General features: G+C 43.3%; 1 protein-coding gene across 5 annotated transcripts in view; it reads left to right on the forward strand.

The window, feature by feature from the left end:
- Positions 1 to 1,351: 1,351 nt before the first annotated feature.
- The window catches only part of PDZD8 (PDZ domain containing 8), a 107,395-nt gene continuing 87,980 nt past the window's right edge, over positions 1,352 to 20,766 (forward strand). For all 5 annotated transcript variants that reach the window (XR_011382761.1, XR_007911132.2, XR_011382762.1 and 2 more), the window contains exon 1: positions 1,352 to 2,463. Coding sequence is in view for 1 of the 5 variants with exons in the window: in XM_002718680.5 (XP_002718726.1) it covers positions 1,598 to 2,463 (866 nt within the window). In the remaining 4 variants the exon portion in view is untranslated. The remainder of the gene's footprint in view (positions 2,464 to 20,766) is intronic.

Below are 20,766 nucleotides of genomic sequence, written 5' to 3' on the forward strand. Positions count from 1 at the left end.
CACATTTCCCATCTGGGTTGAAACAACACAGAATGGGGAGAGCAGCCCGGAAGCCAACACCAGAAGCCAGAACTGACCCCGGGAACAAAAGTTGCCAGGATTTCAGCAAGGGTTTGAGTCTGGCTCTTTGCAAACACCTGTTTTGTCTTCCCGGTAATGGAACCACTCTGGTCTCACAGCTGGGCATGAATAAGAAAAATGAGGGTCGCCTGGTTCCTTCCCAAGTTGTTATGTGCCTCACCTGGGTCAGAACTCTGATTTTGTTTTTTTTTTTTAACTTGTTGTTGTTATTCTAGAATCATCCAGAGTCAAGAGAATCTCCGGCTTGAAGATTTACAAAGGCTTGAGAAGAGCCCTGCCCTGGTGTCTCAAGGCCAGCAGAATGGGTTGGAATTACTGACCTGTAGGTCTCGCAGTGGGATCCAAGTGACTGCAAGGATAGAACCCTTTATGATGCAACCGCTGAGCCCTCAGAGGGTGCCGGGGAACCTGGCTTCGGGAACGCTAAGGCTCTGGCCCGAGTGCTCCCCGGCACAAGATTCCCTTGAGTTTTCCCCTCGGTGCACTAGGGAACCCTTAACGCCGGTAGCGAATCTCAGTGTGGCGGTACAAGTTAGTGACCAAGACCTTGGGGGCTGGCGTAGGCAGTCCCGGCTCCCGGGCGTGGTCTGCGTCAGGGTCCGCGGCGCAAGCTGGTCACCGACTCCTGGACGGCCGAAGTGTGGTAACGCACAAGGACAAGACAGCGAGTCGCTAAGTCACCCTCCCATCGCGCTCATTACTCCTCCAGACCCTCATCTAAAAACTTCTTTCTGAACAACCCACTCAGGTGGCAAAGTTACCGCGCCCCTCCCCGCCCCTCGGTCCCGCGGACCCAGAGAATCTGCAGGTCGGGTCGATGGCCAGCGGTGGCTGTCCGCGAGGAAGGCGGTCCTCTCCCGCCGGCCAGCGAAGCTTCCTTTGCGGCACTGCGCTGTAGGGGCCGCCGCTATCCCGGGGCGCAAGGGGGAAACCCCGCTGCGGGAAGGGCCAGGCTGCTGCAGAGGTCACGGGGACCCGGCCGGGGGGAGGGATGACCACCGTCTCCTCCAGCCTGCGTCCCGACCGCCGCTCGCGAAGTGACAGCCACGTGCCACGCGCGGCGCGCGCCGCCGGGGACCGAATGCGGGCGCGGGGGGCGGGGCTGGAAGGGCGCCCGCGAGGGGAAGCAGGACCAGCGTCCGCGCGCCCGGACGCCAGCTGCCGGGGGACGCCGGCTGGCGGGAGCGAGCACGCTGCCGACGTCACGAGCCGTTCGCCCAATGAGCGGAGTCCGGAGAGAGGCGCCGTCCCGCCCCCACGCCCGCCCCCCCCCCCGCCGCCGCCGCCGCCGCGGCCGTAGCCACACCGGCCGCCCCCGGAGTGTCTGAGGAGGCGCGGGCCGCCGCAGGCTCTGGCGCCGCACCGCGCCAGCCCGAGCGGCCGGACGAGGCCCAGGGAGCCGCTCGCCCCGACCCCGCCGCCCGATGTCCTTAAGATGGAGGCGGCGGAGGCGGCGGCGTGAAGAAGGCGGCCCTGTGGGCGCGGGGGCCCGGGCGCAGGCGGTGGCGGTGGCGGGATGGGGCTGCTGCTCATGATCCTGGCGTCGGCCGTGCTGGGCTCCTTCCTCACGCTGCTCACCCAGTTCCTGCTGCTCTACCGCAGACAGCCCGAGCCGCCGCCGGACGAGGCCGCCCGCGCGGGCGAAGGCTTCCGCTACCTCAAGCCGGTGCCGGGCCTGCCCCTGAGGGAGTACCTCTATGGCGGCGGCGGGGCTGAGGAGCCCTCGGGCGGGGGCCTGGAGGGCGGCGCGACCCCGGCCCCCGAGACCCCCGCCCCGCCGACGCGGGAGACCTGCTACTTCCTCAACGCCACCATCCTGTTCCTGTTCCGGGAGCTGCGGGACACCGCGCTGACCCGCCGCTGGGTCACCAAGAAGATCAAGGTGGAGTTCGAGGAGCTGCTGCAGACCAAGACGGCCGGGCGGCTGCTGGAGGGGCTGAGCCTGCGGGAAGTGTTCCTGGGCGAGACGGTGCCCTTCATCAAGACCATCAAGCTCGTCCGGCCCGTGGTGGCCTCGGCCGCCGGGGAGCCCGACGGCGCCGACGGCGAGGCGCTGCCCCCCAGCTGCCCCGAGGAGCTGGCCTTCGAGGCGGAGGTGGAGTACCACGGCGGCTTCCACCTGGCCATCGACGTGGACCTGGTCTTCGGCAAGTCCGCCTACCTGTACGTCAAGCTGTCCCGGGTGGTGGGCCGGCTGCGCTTCGTCTTCACGCGCGTGCCCTTCACCCACTGGTTCTTCTCCTTCGTGGAGGACCCGCTGATCGACTTCGAGGTGCGCTCGCAGTTTGAAGGGCGGCCCATGCCCCAGCTCACCTCCATCATCGTCAACCAGCTCAAGAAAATCATCAAGCGCAAGCACACGCTCCCCAACTACAAGATCAGGTGAGGGGCAGGCGGGGGCGCGGGGGCCCAGGGGCGCGGGGAAGCCGGGCCTGGCCGGGGCTCTGCCGCCCGCCTCGACGAGTCGGGGCAGAGGCTTAGCGACGTCCCCAGCCCCGGCTCCCCCAGAGATCCCCCTACCCTGTACAGGGCCCTAGGTGAGGGCAAGTGGTGGCCGCGCGCGGGGCGCCCGGAGGGCATTCGTGGAGGCTCAACCTTTGGGCGTGTTTGCGGGCGCCTGGAGGTCTGGCCCGCGGGGCAGGGTTGGACTCCTTAGAGAATGGAAGGGAAGCCCACCCGCGTGCCCGGGAGCTGGCCGCCGGGCCCGTTGAGAAACTTCCATACGTGGTCGCTGCTTGCAGCATCGCCTTGGCCCCATTGAGAAACTGCTCCCGGCCACGGCTGCTCATGGCCCCCATCTGTTGGCTTTCGCCCTTGCCAGCCGCCTTTGCTTTGGGGCTTAGGCAACCTTGGGCGCAGAGCGGGCAGCTCCTGTAAAGGGATTCTTCCCCACGGCGAGGGAGAGGAGTCGGGAGCCCGCCCCCGGTGTGCTCTCTGCGCTGCTGGGGTCCCTCCGCCTGCCCGCGTTGGGTAGGTTCTGTAGCGCAGACCCTGGAGACTTTACTCTCCCGGGCGCTAAGTTCCTCAGCGTGGAATCACCCTACCATTTTACCGGTGTATTAATGGTAGGTAGTGATTTTAAATTTGAAAAACACTCTTGCATCTAACGGCTTCATTGTGCATAGTATGCTATGCACATGCACTCAGAGTCTCCTTCCTCTTCATAGAAGAAGTGGTGGGGGAAGGAAGTTCTCCAAGAGTAGGGGCTTCATCCAGTTTCGCTCTGAAAGGCTTGCTGGGGAGGAAGGAGCTGTACAAGGCTGTTCCTTTTGAATTCCTCTTTCTGCCCAACTTTCATGTTGTGTTCACTGAAATGTTTGAGCCTTTTGGGTTTTGCCATTTATTATAAAATCCTGCCCGTCCTGTATTTGCCTTAATGCTCTTTACTGGACGTTGCATATTACTAGATCACTAATTTTCAGTCTTAGTCTCAAGTATCAGGGCGCCAGATAATCCAGAAAGAAATACTCACAGGCTGACATGGTTATTGACTGGGGCGTGCGGCAGGTAGATGGACCTTACTAATTATGTTTTGTTTGTGCTAGCAGCACAGAATGACAGCTCTGTACTTTATAGATGGAAATATTTCCAGAGATTTGAGAGGATAGTGAACTTGCTTGTTCCTTGAGTTTCCAGTTCTGTGAAGCAGAACATACTATATGAAACCTACTTTTAAGCTCTGGAATATAAGTGACTAAATTATAAATGAGGTCCAGTGTTTAGGCAGTGAGATGTTTATTTATAGCAGTGCGTTGCTAACAAAGGCATGAGAAAAAGTTGTTACAGATTTTGATGGTCTGTGAGAACTTCAATTCTGATGTTTTCTGTGTAGCTTTCTGGTGATACAGTTTGACTAGGTTTTTGTTATTTTGGGTTTGCTTACAGACTAGTTAGTGTCAGTAAGGTTGCAGGTAATTTTGAGTGTTTTAGTGTATACTTGGAATTAATTTAAATCTGAAATTATGAATGAGAGTTATAGAGCCATTGAGAAGTTTGTTGCTTTGAAGAGACTTGATCATCTTCAACTTTGAAAAGCTCCACTGTTCATTTATAGTATGGCAGAATTGCTTTTCATTTACCGTGTCCTAAGGACTTTTCAGATCCACAGCATGAATTTGGTTATGTTATTTTAAAAAATTAAGATTTATTTGTTTAGTTGAGTTACAGAGAGAGGGAGAGGGAGATGAGGGTGGGGGAGATCCATCTTCCATCTGATAGTTCCCTTCCTAAATGGCTGCAATGGCCAGGCCAAAATCAGGAGCCTGGAGCTTCAACCTGGTCTTCTGTGTGGGTACAGGAGCCCAAACAGTTGGGCTGTCTTCTGCCGCTGTCCCAGGTGCATTATCAGGGAGCTGGATCAGCAGTGGAGCAGCTGGGACTTGAACCAGCGCCCATATGGGGTACCAGGGTCACAGGGTGCCACTTAACCTGCTCCACCACAATGCCAGCCCTTAACAAATGTTTTATTTTATTTTATTTTATTTTATTTTATTTTATTTTATTTTTATTTTTTGACAGGCAGAGTGGACAGTGAGAGAGAGAGAGACAGAGAGAAAGGTCTTCCTTTGCCGTTGGTTCACCCCCCAATGGCCACTGTGGCCAGCGCACTGCGCTGATCCGAAGGCAAGAGCCAGGTACTTATCCTGGTCTCCCGTGGGGTGCAGGGCCCAAGCACTTGGGCCATCCTCCACTGCACTCCCTGGCCACAGCAGAGAGCTGGCCTGGAAGAGGAGCAACCGGGACAGAATCCGGAGCCCTGACCGGGACTAGAACCCGGTGTGCCGGCGCTGCAAGGCGGAGGATTAGCCTAGTGAGCCGCGGCGCCAGCCCAACAAATGTTTTAAAAATTTATTTGAGAATAAATATGTGCCAGCTCTCATCCACTGGTTCACTCCCCTAGTGTTCAAAACTCTTGGGAATCTGGCACTCAATCTAAGTCCCCTATGTGGGTGGCAGGGACCCAGGATCTGCATTAGCAGGAAGCTGGAGTCTCTATCCAAAGCCAGGACTTAAACCCAGGCATTCTCATATGGGAAGCAAGTGTCTTAACCTCCTAGCCAAATACCCACCTCATGGTAGGATATTTCAGCTTTTAAACCTTGGGCATTAAATGGTTACATCCAGAAGTGTATACATTTTTGTGCCACACTTGTATTAGCGTCTCATTGTTCAATCAATTAAAAAAACTACACAGAACACATCATTCGGTCTGTGTGTATTGTATACCTGCTAAATGTTAATCCCTATTCTAGGTGCTGGGCTTCAGTACTGGACAGAAATAGCCTCAACCCTCATGGAACTTCGAGTTTAGTGAGAAATGAATCAGCTTTACTTAATAAGATGGAAACTAGAGTGGGATTGATGGGGCTGGATAACTAGGAAGCTGATTTTTGGTTCAGTCAAGAAAAGTAGAAGTATGAGGATGAAAAAGACTGCTTCTTTGTAGCTGTTCTGCTCAAAGTGTTTTAAATTGGTGATGCTGTGGGACTGATTCAGGTTTCAGATAAGAGAATGAATTGCAAAATATCTAGGGTGTTTCACAGTTCACACAATGAGAATTAAAGTAACTGGTATTTATCTTTTTTTTTTTTAATAGATAAGGGAATGGACCTTAGAGTAGCTAAGTAACTTATTAAAGTCACACAGCTGTGAAGTGGTGAAATCCTGCCCTGATAAAATCAGCATTTTTTTGTTGTTCTGGAGACTCTTAAGAGATTTTTTTAAAATATGCCATCAGTATACTGTATACTTAGAGTATCTTTCCAAATTAACCTAAAACTTTGAATAGTGTGAACCTATAAAGCTAAATTTTTTTTTCTTAAATTGAAAAATTTGAGAGGATCTTCTTAAAGTTAAAAGATAAGGTTACATCTTTGGGTGCTGTCCCACATAGCATTCCTTTTTATAATCCAGCAGATTGTGTTTCCAAATAGAAGGTCTTGCTAAGTTTATCCATTTTAGCCTTCTGATCTTCTTAGTAGAACTAAAGCAGTAGGAAAATTCTGTAGAGTCTTAGGCACTTTTAATGATTACATAACAAAGTTTGTTGTTATTTCAAAGCCTCCTTCATTTGTTTTTCCTTTTTCATGTTGCTAAAGTGAAGTGGCCTATCTGGACTGTCAGTTCCTAGTGTTTCCTGTAGAATTGCTGAGTAACTCAAATGGTTGCCTCCTAAGAACCCAGCTGATTGACGCTTGTTCTCAACTAATAGAATTTGGAAAACATTGTATTTTTTAAATTGAATTGTATGTAGAAAATATATTTACTAATTTATTGAAGTTAGGAATTTCTCTTTCTTAAAAAAAATTTTTTTATGTGGGGCCGACACTGTGGTATAGTGGGTAAAGCTGCTGCCTGCAGTTTTGGCATTCCATATGGGCACTTGTTTGAGGCTGTTCCACTTCCGATCCAGCTCTCTGCTATGGTCTGGGAAAGCAGTGGAAAATGGTCTAAGTCCTTTGGCCCCTGCACCCACATGGGAGACCTAGAAGAAGCTCCTGGCTCCAGATCAGCACAGCTCTGGCCATTGCAGCCAACTGGGGAGTGAACCAGTAGATGGAAGACCTCTCTCTGTGTAACTTGGACTTTCAAATAAATAAGTAAATCTTTAAAAATATTTTATGTATTAGAGAACACGAGCAAGTGAGCTAGCTCTCATCCACTGGTTCACTCCTCAGATGTAATCAATACCCTGGGCTGAGGCTGAGGCTGAGGCCAGGAAGCCATCAGTACAATTCAGGTCTCCTATGTGGGTGGCAGGAACCCGATTACTTGAGCCATTACTGCTGCCTCCCATGGTCTGCACTGGCAGGAAGCCAGAGTCAGGAACAGGTATTCTCTGTGAACATCTTAACTGCTAGGCTAAGCGCCAGTAACAGGAATTTTTTTTTTTTTTTTTACGATTTATTTTATTTATTTGAAAGAGAGAGTTACAGAGAGAGAGAGGTCTTCCATCCACTGGTTCACTCCTCAGATGGCCTCAACGGCCAGAGCTGCGCTGATTGGAAGCCAGGAGCCAGGAGCCAGGAGCTTCTCCCGGGTCTCCCACGCTGGTGCAGGGGCCCAAAGACTTGGGCCATCTTCTGCTACTAGCACAGAGCTGGATTGGAAGAGGAGCAGCCGGGACTTGAACCGGCGCCCATGTGAGATGCCAGTGCTTCAGGCCAGGGTTAACTCACTGTTCCACAGCAACGGGCCCCAAAGAATTTCTTGATTAATTCACCTCATTGTTGTTTTGTTTTGGTAATAGTTTAAAGTAGTAATGTTTTTGTAAAAACTAGTCCCAAAATTCATCTTCAAGGGAGAAAGACTACTAAATTTCTTTAATACATGGAGAAATGTCTTCCACATGAAATCTGAGTAATAGTCCTGGGGTGGGGAGAGGTGTTTAGGATTTAGGAGTTAAATATTTGAGATTCTGACTTAGGATTCTGTTTTTAGAGTATTATTGCTCTGTAGCTAGCACTGGTTGCACACTGGAAAGATTTACTTTGGAGGTGCTTTTTGTTTGGCCTGCACTGTTTTTATTTTATTTTTTTTTTAATTGCCAACATTAAAAATGGAAGATATCACATTTGAATTTCTGGCATTTCTTAGGAAAAACTGGAATATTTTATAGTATCAGGTTTACATTCCTAATAGCAACAATTAAATGAAGAAAAGGCAACTTTGGAGTTGAGACTTGGTTCCTGCACATAACTTATTGATCCATCTTAGTTGCACTGAACTGATGGCACTTGCCTGGCCTGGAGTCATGTGAATTTGAGACTCTTACTGGAATAAATGGGGAGACTTAATAGCTAGATGGGAAAAGGTGGTCACTTTTATCTCTTTGAATATTATATCTTTGAAGAAACTTTCATTGAACAATTTAATTTTTTAAATACATCATCAATATAATATTAAATTGAAAAAAGCATTCTTCAAGAGAAAAAAAATCTCAAAGTATTTCCATTTCTCTGCCTTGTAGGGATAGTATTCAGATAATGGCTGCTTTTCATTTGAGTTTGGTGGATGTTTTGCTTAAGTGGAATGAGTCATTAACAATTAACTATGCAAACATTTGCTTCTTTGATCTGCAAAAGAGGAGACATCTGTTTATTGACATTATATTTGAATTTAATGAAGAAGTATGGAAAACTTCACTTTATAGATCCATGGAATGTCTTCTGTGCATGACTACTTTTTGTCATAACTATTTAATTCTTTTACTCTTGAAATGTATTTATGGAAAATTTTCAAATACCCTCGGTGACTGGAGAACAAGGAAGACCACTGTCCCCACTATTTTATAGAGCTTTTTAGCATCTTTGTGTTAATCTGGACAACATTAATTTTGGAGAACTGGATTAGGGTTGGTCTGGAAGGCCTCATATTCTATAATGTAGTTTGTTCACAATTAGTTCTTCCTTGGTCTTTTGAGATGAATAAGAAAAACATTCCTTCTTAGTGTAATTATATATCTTATAGTCTTGTGTAATCCATGTCTTCTCAAAAACTTTTAAATTCACTGAAAGTTGATGAAGTCTTTGTAAAGTATGATGTATTTATTCATTTAATCTTTCATACTTTTTTTCTGTATATTAACTTTTAAAAGTTAAGTTGGAAAATACTTAAAAGTAGCTACTAAAAATTCTCTAATGATTGCAGCAATCACAGTTTTACTTATTAATGTTAGTGGAGAATATAACTCAGGGTTGATATTTTGGGAAGGTAGAGACAGTGGCATTATTGTTCATATTACTGTAGCTGTCATGGAGTAATGATGACATTAGTAGCTAATTTGCAATCTTTTGTGCTTTTTTCTGGTACCACTACTCAGAGGAAATCTGTTTTTAAAACTCATTTCTTTTCAGTAAGTGGTTACTGCAGACTGCCATCCCTAGGTAAAAATGATAAAAATGGTTATAATGTGAGTCTTGCTCTCAAGCCAGTTAGTGTATCTAGAGGAAACAAAGAACAATTAAAGTTTATTATAATAGCATATGATATGTGAATATTTAAGACCTTTGGTTTTGTGAGAAATGGGAAGAGGAAAGTTTAGTTTCTCTGATAACTTTGTAAACACTGATAATTTTGTTGTATGCAGTATGTTTAGGAGAATACATAGTACATATAGGATTTGACACCGTATGTGGTTTTAGACATCTGCTGGTGCCCTTATAATCAACTTCCCATGGATCAGGAGGGCCCACCATGTAATACAGGGGTATTCTTGGCTTTCTTAGTACACCTAAGTGTTCTCCACTTTAATTCTGGTTTTACTTCTTGCAATTTGGATTTCCATCATCATTTTTTGAGTTATTGTGATTTAGGCTTTTAAAACTTCAGCTGGAAGACAATATATTACTAAATCTTTGCTCCAGAAATTTGAATTTGCATATTGAGGGGGAGAAGAGTAATTATGAGGATGATGTTAGATTCTAATCAGTTGGGTACAGCTCAGTAGTCTATCCCAGAAAGCCAGTTTGTCCCTGGAAGTAGCCAAAGCAGACCATTAGAAATGATTGTACTGGAGAAGCATGCCTGATAAGACATTTAATATGACTTACAGGTGTCACAAACAGTTTATCATATGAACAGGAGCAGGAGTAATAAGTTTGCAAAGTGTGTCTATGCTGGGCATTGTATTAGTAGTCCATATCCTTACTATCTTGGCACTTAAAACTCCTTTGTGGGAGAGGTTAATATTTCTCTTTTACAGATGTTGAAACTTGAGATTTAGAGAAGATTAGTAACTTTCTCAAAGTCCTAAGTAAAAAATCCTAAACTCCTGGAGCCCATGCTATGTTGTTTCTGTGGAGATAAACAAACTATTATCCTAAATCAGGGGTCTGCAGATTGCATGTTGTTCGGCCTATGAGTTAAGAATGGTTTTTATATTTTTAAATTTTATATAAAATGTTAGAAGTGACAAACGATATACACCCACAAATTCTGATATATTTATTACCTGGCCTTTTACAGAAAAAGTTTGCTGACCCCTGTTCTAAAGGGCTCTCTGGTTCAATAAGAATATCTGACATAACTAGTTAATTTCTACTACTAAATCACCTTTTTAAAAAAATTAGATACTGAGGCCAGCGCTGTGGCACAGCAGGTTGAGCTGCCATCCAGTTCGAGTCCCAGCTGCCCCACTTCCAATCTAGCTCCCTGCTGGTGCTCCTGGGAAGGCAGCAGAGGGTGACCAAAGTACTTGGGCATGTGTGCCTATGTGGGAGACCCAGATGAAACTCCTGGCCCAGGCCTGGTATTGTGGCCTTTTGGGTGTGAGCCAGCAGTTGGGAGATCTCTCTCTTTCTCTCTCTCTCTCTCTGTCCCTCTCTCTCTCTCTCTGTCTTTGTCTCTCTGTCTTTCCCTCTCTCGCTGTAATTCTGACTCTCAAATCTTTAAAAAAAAAAAAGATACCCAGCATATCTTCCCACCACAGTCTCCATTTTCTGAGAACAATGTCGCCAGGAAGCAAATCACTTTGCTCCTACCTCAGAGACAGAGGGCCTACTGACACCTTTTTTGGCATGGCATCAAAGTATATTACACTTAGCTGGAAAGCCATAAAGCTAGCTACCTAGTCATTAGCAGACACTTTACAGAGTCATTTCAAAATCTCTCTTGGCATATTGCTGAAACTAGCCTAAAACTGTGTGCTTAGTGTAGTTGACTAGGGAAAAATGAGATATGAGTGTTAATCATTTACCTTTAGATTAGTGGTACTACAGGTGATAAGTAAAGCCTGCTAGTACTATGGAAATATTCATTTATGTATATTTTTTATTGTGGCTATAGAGGAATTCGTAGGGTTTATTTTTTTTTCTCCCCAGTTCATAAAGCTTTGCAGTGATGTGGACCTGACTTCAGTTGTTAGTAATACACCAAGCAAGAGCCTTTGGCCAAAATGCCTTGTCCTTCCTTATTCTCAGTTTCTTCATTTATAAAATAGAAATAATATCTGTCTAATTAGAGATAAAAATGTCACACATGAAATAGCTGTTTGAACAAATGTATGTTTCCTTTTAGTAACTAATAGAATACACAATTGTTGAATACCCTACATTTATCAGATATTTTATTTAGAGATGTCAAATATTTTACTAGATATATTTTATATATGATGCATTAAATTTTCTCCCTTTTTTTAAAAAAATCTTTTTTTAAAGATTTATTTATTTTAGGCCGGCGCTTCGGCTCAATAGGCTAATCCTCTGCCTGCGGCGCCGGCACACCAGGTTCTAGTCCCGGTTGGGGCTCTGGATTCTGTCCCAGTTACTCCTCTTCCAGTCCAGCTCTCTGCTGTGGCCAGGGAGTGCAGTGGAGGATGGCCCAACTGCTTGAGCCCTGCACCCGCATGGGAGACCAGGAGAAGCACCTGGTTCCTGGCTTCGGATTGGCGCAGTGCGCCGGCCGCAGCAGCCATTGGAGGGTGAACCAACGGCAAAGGAAGACCTTTGTCTCTGTCTCTCTCTCACTGTCCACTCTGCCTGTCAAAAAAAAAAAAAAAAAAAAAAATTATTTATTTAAAAGGCAGAGTTACAGGGCCGGCCCCTTGGCGCACTAGGTTAATCCTCCGCCTGTGGCGCCGGCATGGCCACCGGGTTCTAGCCCCGGCTGCTCCTCTTCCGATCCAGCTCTCTGCTATGGCCTGGGAAAGCAGTGGGAGATGGCCCAAGAGCTTGGGCCCCTGCACCCGCATGTGAGACCAGGAAGAAGCTCCTGGCTCCTGGCTTTGGATCGGTGCAGCTCCGGCCGTTATGGCCAATTGGGGAGTAAACCAATGGAAGGAAGACTTTTCTCTCTGTCTTTCTCTCTCTCATTGTCTGTAACTCTACCTGTTAAATAAATAAAATCTTTAACAAAAAAAAGAAAAAAGAGTTACACAGAGAGAGAGATCGTCCATCTGCTGGTTCACTCCCCAAATGGCTGCAATAGCTAGACCTGGGCCAATCCGAAGCCAGGAGCTTCTTCTGAGTCTCTCATTTGGGTGCAGGGGCCCAAGTATTTGGGCCATCTTCTGCTGCTTTCCCAGGTGCATTAGCAGGGAGCTGCATCAGAAGTGGAGCAGCCAGGACTTGAACCGGTGCCCATATGGGATGCTGGTGCTGCAGACAGTGGCTTAACCTGCTATGCCACAGCATTGGCCCCAGGATAAGCCTTTTTTTTTTTTGACAGGCAGAGTGGACAGTGAGAGAGAGAGAGAGAGAGAGAAAGGTCTTCCTTTGCCGTTGGTTCACCCTCCAAGGGCCGCCGCGGCTGGCGTGCTGTGGCCGGCACACTGCGCTGATCCGAAGGCAGGAGCCAGGTGCTTATCCTGGTCTCCCATGGGGTGCAGGGCCCAAGCACTTGGGCCATCCTCCACTGCACTCCGGGGCCATAGCAGAGAGCTGGCCTGGAAGAGGGGCAACCGGGACAGAATCCAGCACCCCAACTGGGACTAGAACCTGGTGTGCTGGTGCTGCTAGTCGGAGGATTAGCCTGTTGAGCCGCGGCGCCGGCCTAAGCCTTTTAAATATTAGAATTTTTTTTGTACAAACTTTGCATCAAAGTATGTATAAAACTGCCAGAATTTTAAGTGTGCAAAGATAGATTTCCTCAAAGTAATCTGAACCATGTAACTGAAATGATTTTGAAGTCACTCTTTCTGAGGAATCCCTGTATTTTCTGTATGTTAACTCTTTTTAATGACTAAAGGCTGTCATCATAAACACAGACTGATGACGTGGAACCAAATAGTATTGTGAAGTCAGTATTGAAGAGGAGTTCCTCTTCCACCCTACACACACACTCACAATTATGCTGATTGAAGTCTTCAGCAGTTCATCATGCCGTCTTTGAGGTCTGTCGTCTTCATCATGCAAGTAAATAATTCAAAGTCCAGGTACCATGTGGACTGTTTGCTCTTTTCATTCCCACACACAGGCTAAAGGCCAACCAAAGATACATTTGCAACCTTCTGTCATTCAGAAGTCTTGGTTTTTAATTCCACATTGTTAGAAAGGTCTCTTGATGGTGGATTGATTACACTTTGCTTGAACTGATAGAGAATTACAATATATATTATTTGCCAATTTTCATAAAATCAGCAGAATGCTGTAGAACACATTTCTCTTTGTTCTCTAACACACTGGGTATTTATGCTGTGAATTCTTCCTGTACTGTAAGGAGAATGGAACTGCTGATGTGGTAGATGGGATACTGAAATGTTTGAGCTTGGATTGTGTCACTTTGGTAAAAAAACTAGAAAATTTCCCAGTCACCAGCACAATTGGTTTCTTGTTGCTGTGTACTTAAAAACACGATGATTAGCATAGTCAAAAAATAAACTGATTAGGTTTCTTCTTTTGTATTAAGGACCTATTACTTAGATTATTGGTAAGATATGCACCAGTTTAACAGGTATTTGAGACCTCAGTATGTTTAGAAATGGTGTTTTTTCCAAGGATCAACTCTATTATTCTAGCTGTATAATCTGCAACTATAAGTGACTAATTTTTTCCTGTAAAATCTTAACAATAATGGAGAGATCATTTCTGTGTAGGAGCCAACTATAAGAATCTGAATTTTAAAAAATGATACATGTTATATTCTTAGAACTCTCATGCACATATTAATATTTCCTAAATAATGCCTTATGTTTTTGTTGTATGCTTTATTTTGTCCTTTTTACACAGTAGTCTTTCCTGTATGCTAGATTGGACTAACATTTATTACTAAAGATGATGTGGGGGATAACTGCACAGTCTCACTATTGTAGTCACTGGGTGTCATGCAAGTAAATAATTCAAAGCTTTTAGTTCTCTGAAACTTGCTATAGCTAAAGTAAAAGCCATTCTAATATAACTAGCTTGCTTGGATGATGAGTATTTCTATAATTCCCTGAAAATCTTACTTTGTTATCATTATTAAGTGTTATATTTTCTATAAAATTTAGGACAGATGATATTTGGTCTATTTCAATGTTTGAAAAGTTTATTCTCAATGTTTAACTTTGGATTTTAATCAGGATTAGAGTGTTAAGTTCTTGACATAGGAAGACTGTAGTAATATACATGTACTTTTGTTTACTAATGCTACATGGTATGTAGTATAAATAGAATTTAGTTTTGATATTTTGAGATTAGCGAAATGTAAAGAGAAAATTCTTGTGCAGTTTTAGTGTTTAGTAAAGCCCATAATCATTTGCATAGTGTATCTAAATTATAGTCTGTGTTATAGTAAATTGCTTATTAAAATAAGAATATATTACCTATATAGAATATTTGAACAAGTTATTCAGGATATTTGCAAGTTTTAGGACAGAATTAGGATTTGGATTCAGTAACTCTGAGATTCATGCCAGTCAACAAGCATTTATTGAACTGAACTTGGTAGTAGTAATTGTTGGAGCCTGGGGGATGTCTGTGCTCTTAATGTTTCTCTTCAAAGTCACTTGCTTTCTATCCCTGAAACAGTAGGATTGTAGAAGGTGAGAAATTCCTGTTTTATTTCTGGAAGTAGTATTGATTTATTGGATTAATATATTCTTGGACAAATAATGCAACTTGATATTTTTGAGACTAAATGAAATAAAATCTAAAGTTTCAAAAGTTCTTAGAGAAAAGAATAAATGTACATCGTAATACATACAAATAACACTCCTTCGTTATTTGTGTGAGCTACATTTTTATTTGGAAATAAGTCTGATGTGGGGATTTCTCTCAGATATGCAGATACAAATGCTTACCTTAGAAATATTTTCACTTAATAGTTCCAACTTGAGTTAGATAATCATAACCTAAGAGGTACAGAGATACAGATTTGGTAGAGAAATTTTAGGAGAAAGCTGTACAGTTATAACCTTCAAGTGTTAACTTTCTCCTCATTTCCTTCATTTAGATCTTTTGCTTTTCCACAGTTCATATCTGGAATGGAATTTTTTGCCTGTATCACATACTTCATTATTTGTATTTTTACCTTAGTAGGGAAATGATCATTTTGCCTTAAGATGTTTTCTCTTCCCAAATGCATAAGAATTCAGAAGGGATTCAGTTTATTCAGTAAATGTTTAATACCATCCCTGCTCAGGGCACAAAGCATAGAATAGAGAATTACTGCTGATTGGAAATAAATTAAAACAGTTCTTCATTCAGGATATTAAAAAAAAAAAAACTCTTAGAAACTGTGTACCTAAAGTAGTAAGGAAATGCAGTATATTTTAGAATTCAATAAGAATTACCATGACCAAGAATTGTTTAACTGGTCTTTAAAATGTGGTTTGTGGACCCCTTTGGATCTCTGAGATTGCTATGGGAGTCTGACACTATAGTCAAAACCATTCTTACCATAATACAGAAGTGTTCTCTACCTTTGTCACTCTTGTTCTCTTAGAAGTGCATGGTGAAGTTTTCCAGAAGTTAAATGGTTTGTGATGACATCCACTCTGACAGACAGTGAAATGTAAATTTGTATATTCTTGTATTGATGAATGCTGTCATTTTAAATTTTTAATGTGGGAAATAGTAATGTATATAACTCACATAAAGCAACCACTGTTTGGAGTTCTTGATAATTTTTAAAAAATGTGTAGAAATCCCAAGACCAACATCACAGCCCCTAATTTAACTTGAGGTTTATTTATTTTAACCGTATGTAAAGGTTGTCTCTATTTCTCAATCAGCTTTGGTAACTAGTAGATGCATTATTTTCATTTTCTATCTAGTATTGGTTGTCGATCTTGGTGTAGTAAGGTACACAGATTGAGTATGTCTTCTGCAGTTTTGACTATCACTGTGATCTCAAAGCTGCTTGAACTTCCTCATCTCCGGTTTCCTCATATGTAAAATAAAGGTTATAATACCATACATTGTTACAAAAAATCAAGGTTGTGAAAATCAAGGTTGAATATCAAAGTATATTTTTTGAAAGACTTATTTATTTATTTATTTGAATGACAGAGTTACAGAGAGGCAGATGCAGAGAGAGAGGGAGGTCTTCCATTCTCTGGTTCACTCCCCAAATAGCCGCAATGGCCAGAGCTGGGCTTATCCAAAGCCAGAAGCCAGAAGCTTCTGGGTCTCCCACTTGGGTGCAGGGATCCAAGCACTTGGGCCATTTTCCACTGCTTTCTCAGTGGAAATCCTATCCTCTCCCAAGACTTAAGGCTCCTATGATCCTCACAAAGAAAGAAAAGAAATACATAATGTAACTTAAGAATAATAGTTGTTATGCTAGAAATCAATGAAGCATTCTTGGAATTTCTTTAGAAACTTCTGAAGACTTTCAGAAAAATCCAAAATATTTTAGTACAACTAAAAATTAATGCCATTGTGTCATTAAATAGTGGATTAAATGCCAATTTACACACCAGGTATTTAATATCAGGATTTTAAACAGTAATAATAACTACTAATATTTATTGTTTGCTGGCATGGTGCTAAGCTTTTTTCATTATTTCATTCAGTCCTTATAACATCATTGTGAGGTAGGTAGGTGTAATTGTTGCTCTTTTGCAGATGAGGATTAAAGACATCATTTACTTGAGGTATTGTTGCTGGGAAGTGGCACAACTGGATTCCATGCAATGCTGTCTAGTCTTGACTCCCCTCTTAACTACTGTCTGGTCCTAACACTGCGCTAACCACTATTCAGTACTGCCTACAATGCAAACTGCTTTTTTCTCAAGCAACTCTCAATTTAGTTGCAGGGAGGCAGACGTGGGAAGAGCTAGAAAAACAGAAACAGATATATAAACAGGGTTATTAGTAGCATAGTAGGAGTACATAAAAAGTGCTTTCAGAACACAGGTGAGGAAGCAATTACCAGATGGTAGAGGAGGAAAACAAGTTTACAGAGAGGAGATGACTTTGAAAGAGAGCTTGAATGGTTAAAAGGAACTTAACACAGGACTAGGATGGGATCAGAGTGATTAGCAGGTAGCTTCTCAGGAGAAATTATATGGTAGTAACTTCCTTGGTTTGTATCATGGAGCTTGGCGTATGAATTATCATTTTAATGTAATATCAAAGGAAATGTCAAGTAAAATTAAAAGTTTGAAATTTAGGCTTAGGGTTTATGACTACCAAAAATTAAGAGTATTTTGGACCAGTTGTACTATGTTTTCTGAGTTACACACAGAAGGAGAGACACAGAGAGAGAGGTCTTCCATCTGCTGGTTCATTCCTCAATTGGCCACAGCGGCCAGAGTTGCGCCTATCTGAAGCCAGGAGCCAGGAGCTTCTTCCCGGTCTCCTATGCGGATGCAGGGGCCCAAGGACTTGGGCTGTCTTCTGCTGTTTTCCCAGGCCATAGCAGAGAGCTGGATTGGAAGTGGAGCAGCTGGGTCTCGAACCGGCGCCCATATGGAATGCTGGCACTGCAGGCGGCAGCTTTACCTGCCATGCCACATTGCTGAACCGGACTAATGGATTTTTTAGAAGATTTATTTATTTCAAAGTCAGGTTGCAGAGAGAGAGAGATTCTTCCATCTGCAGGTTCACTTCCCAGATGACCACAATAGCCAGTGCTGAGCCAGGCTGAAGCCAGAGCTTCACCCGGGTCTCCCACGTGGGTGACAGGCACAAATACTTGGGCTATCTTCTCCTGCTTTTCCTAGGCCGCTGCTTTTCCCAGGCCATCATTAAGGAGCTGGACTGGAAGTGGACCAGCCGGAACACAAACTGGCACCCATAAGGGATGCCAGCCTCTCAGGTAGCTTTACCCAGTATGCCACAATACCCACCCCCTGATGTTTGTAAATTGTATTTTAAATGTAGGAGGAGGATTGGGTGAGGAACCTCTGGCCCACGGGCCCTATAACGCCAGTGAAATCATTTGGTCTGGCCTGCTAAAGCAACCTCAGGTGGCACTCAAAATTCAGTAAATCTATAGTAGGTTAATTTTTAAGTTGATACTTTTTTATGGCTCACAAGAGATGATATAAATATCCTAATGGCCCTTGGCAGAAAGAGTTCTCCACCCCTACGAGGGCATAAATGAAAGTGTTGTGTTTTGCATAAAGCCAGAGGTGATGTGGGTAAATCTTCACCTAACCTTTGAGTGTTTTTAGAGATAGAAGGCACTGAGATGGCCATGTCCCTTTTTCCCTCCTCCTCCTCCCCTCCTCTCTCCTCTCTTTCTTTTCTCTTTCTTTTCTTTGTGTGTGTGTGTGTGTGTGTGTGTGTGTGTGTTAAGCTAGCTCTAATTGTTGCAAAGTTTTCCCTTTTATTGAGCTGGAAACTCCAGCAGATTTATCTCCTGGGCAAGGACGAAGGAGCCCAGCTGATGTCAAGAATAGATCTAGACCTCAGCATATGTTTTCATTGAGTTCATAGTAAACACTCTCTCTAAAGATCACAGTGTTTGCAGACAGTTTTATTTTTGCCATGTGATGGAGATGTCACCAGCTGGCATTCAGGGTGCTTATGGAGCAATCTTGAAGAGACATCTTAGAGTAAAAACATATTTTAGATTTTAAAAAGAAAATGGGTATGAGAAAAAGGCTTGGCTTCTCTTGTAGGTATAAAATTTAAACACATTTTTAAATTTTACTAAGGTAATATATGTTTTTAAACATTTTTCCTTCAAACTTATTGCAGTATTATTACCACTTGAAGTATACTACTCATGAAAATTCATCCTAATGGATTTTTACAAAGTGAACAGACCCATTTAGAAGAAGCAGAATATTAACCAACAACTAGGAAGTTCCTCATGTGCTACCCAGGCACTGTTCCCCCTACTCTGCCTAAAACTACTCTCCTGACTGCTGACATCTTTACTGTTACTGTTTTTTTGTTTGTGCTTGCGTGTGTGTGTGTGTGTGTGTTGCCTGTTATGAGCTAGGTATAAATTGAATGATACTGTAGGCACTTATTTTTTTGTCTAGCTTCTTGTGACTCAGCAATATGTTTATGAGATTAGTCTATGTTGTCACATATAGACAGTTTATTCATTATTTTGCTGTGGAATATTTCACTGTATGACTTTACTTCACTTTATCCATCCTGTTGTTGATAGTCAGTTGGGTAGTGTTAGTATGTCTATTATTACATATGTCTCATGAACATTTGTGCATATATATATTGCATATATCTAGGAATAGGCTTGCCATATGATTGGTTGTGCCTCTGTTTAGGTTTAGTAGATATTGCCATACAGTTTTCAAAGAAGTCATAATACTGTACATCAGCAGTTTCACGTCCTCTCCAACTTTGATATTGTTTGTCTTTTCATTTTTGTTAATGCATATAATTAAAAAAAATTAGTAGGACCGTCATTGTGGTGGAGTGGATAAAGCTGTCACCTGTGATACCAGCATCCCATATGGGCGCCTGTCCATGTCCTGACTACTGTTTCCCTTCCTATCCAGTTCCCTGCTAATGACCTGGAAAAGCAGCAGCAGAAGACCCAAGTGTTTGGGTCTTCCACATGGAAGAAGACTCTGATGTAGCTCCTGGTTCCTGGCTTCAGTCTGGCTCAGCCGTGGCCACTGTGGCCATCTGGGGGGTGAACCAGTGGATGGAAGATCCATCCATCTCTCTCTCTCTCTCTCTCTCTCCCATCTTCTCTCTCTCTCTCTAACACCAGCTTTCAAATAAATAAATAACAACCAAAAAAAAAAAATTACCCCAATTAGGACAGAAGTACTTCTAATGAAAATCAGCAGTTACTTCCCTAAGCCCTCTACTTTCCTGCCCTAAGTCATACATTTCAGAAGCAATCATTTTTACTGTTTTGGTTTTTAACAACTTATGAAGCTTTGGTCAAGAGCCTAAATTCTAGAGCTGGCCTGCCGAGATTCTTCCCTGGTTAAGCTGTGTATCCTTGAGCAAGTTATATAACCTCTCTGTGTCTCATCACCCTCAGCTCCAATATGGGACTTAAAATATAGTAACTGTCTCATAAAATTGTTGCAGGAATCAATAAATATAAAAACTTTTACATGCTAAGTTTTCAGTAAGTGTTAACTGTACTTAAAATTGTTACCCTCATTTGCTAAATAGATCATTTAGTTATTCTTGATTCAACAGCTATAGATTGTCTATTAATATCCCAAAATAGATAATTCAGCTTATATCTTCTCTTACCTTCCTTTCTGCCTTTTCCCAATTTAATTTTATTTCCAATTCATATATATTTTATATAATTAATAACATTTATATCACATTCCTAGTTAAATATTTGATCTATGTATTTATATTTCATATAGATATTAAAATAAATTATTTTATGTAGATATAATATGAATATTTTCTATAGATATGAAATTATAAATATATATATATAGTTATAGAGAGACCCGATAGGAAGGTTTGTTTTGTTCTTTCTCTTCTTTTTTTTTTTTTTTCTAAATATTTGTTTATTTGAGAGGCAGAGTTACACAGAGGCAGGGAGAGAGAGAGAGAGAGAGAGAAAGGTCTGGTCCACTCCCCAAATGGCAGCAACAACCAGCACTGGGCTGATCCAAAGCCAGGAACTAGAAGCCTTCTGTGGGTCTTCCACATAGGTGCAGGGGCCCAAGCACTTGGGCCATCTTCCACTGCTTTCCAAGGTGTGTTAGCAGGGAGCAAGATCAGAAGTAGAGCAGCCAGGCCTGGAACAGGTACCCATATGAGATGAGCAGCAGCTTCACCTGCTACCCCACAGCACCAGCCCCTTGTTTCCTTCTCTGTGTTCCACTCTTCAACCTTTATACCATTCAAAGCAAGATGTTTC

The sequence above is a fragment of the Oryctolagus cuniculus genome, chromosome 15 (assembly GCF_964237555.1).
Source record: "Oryctolagus cuniculus chromosome 15, mOryCun1.1, whole genome shotgun sequence".
In the NCBI taxonomy this organism is placed as follows: domain Eukaryota; kingdom Metazoa; phylum Chordata; class Mammalia; order Lagomorpha; family Leporidae; genus Oryctolagus; species Oryctolagus cuniculus.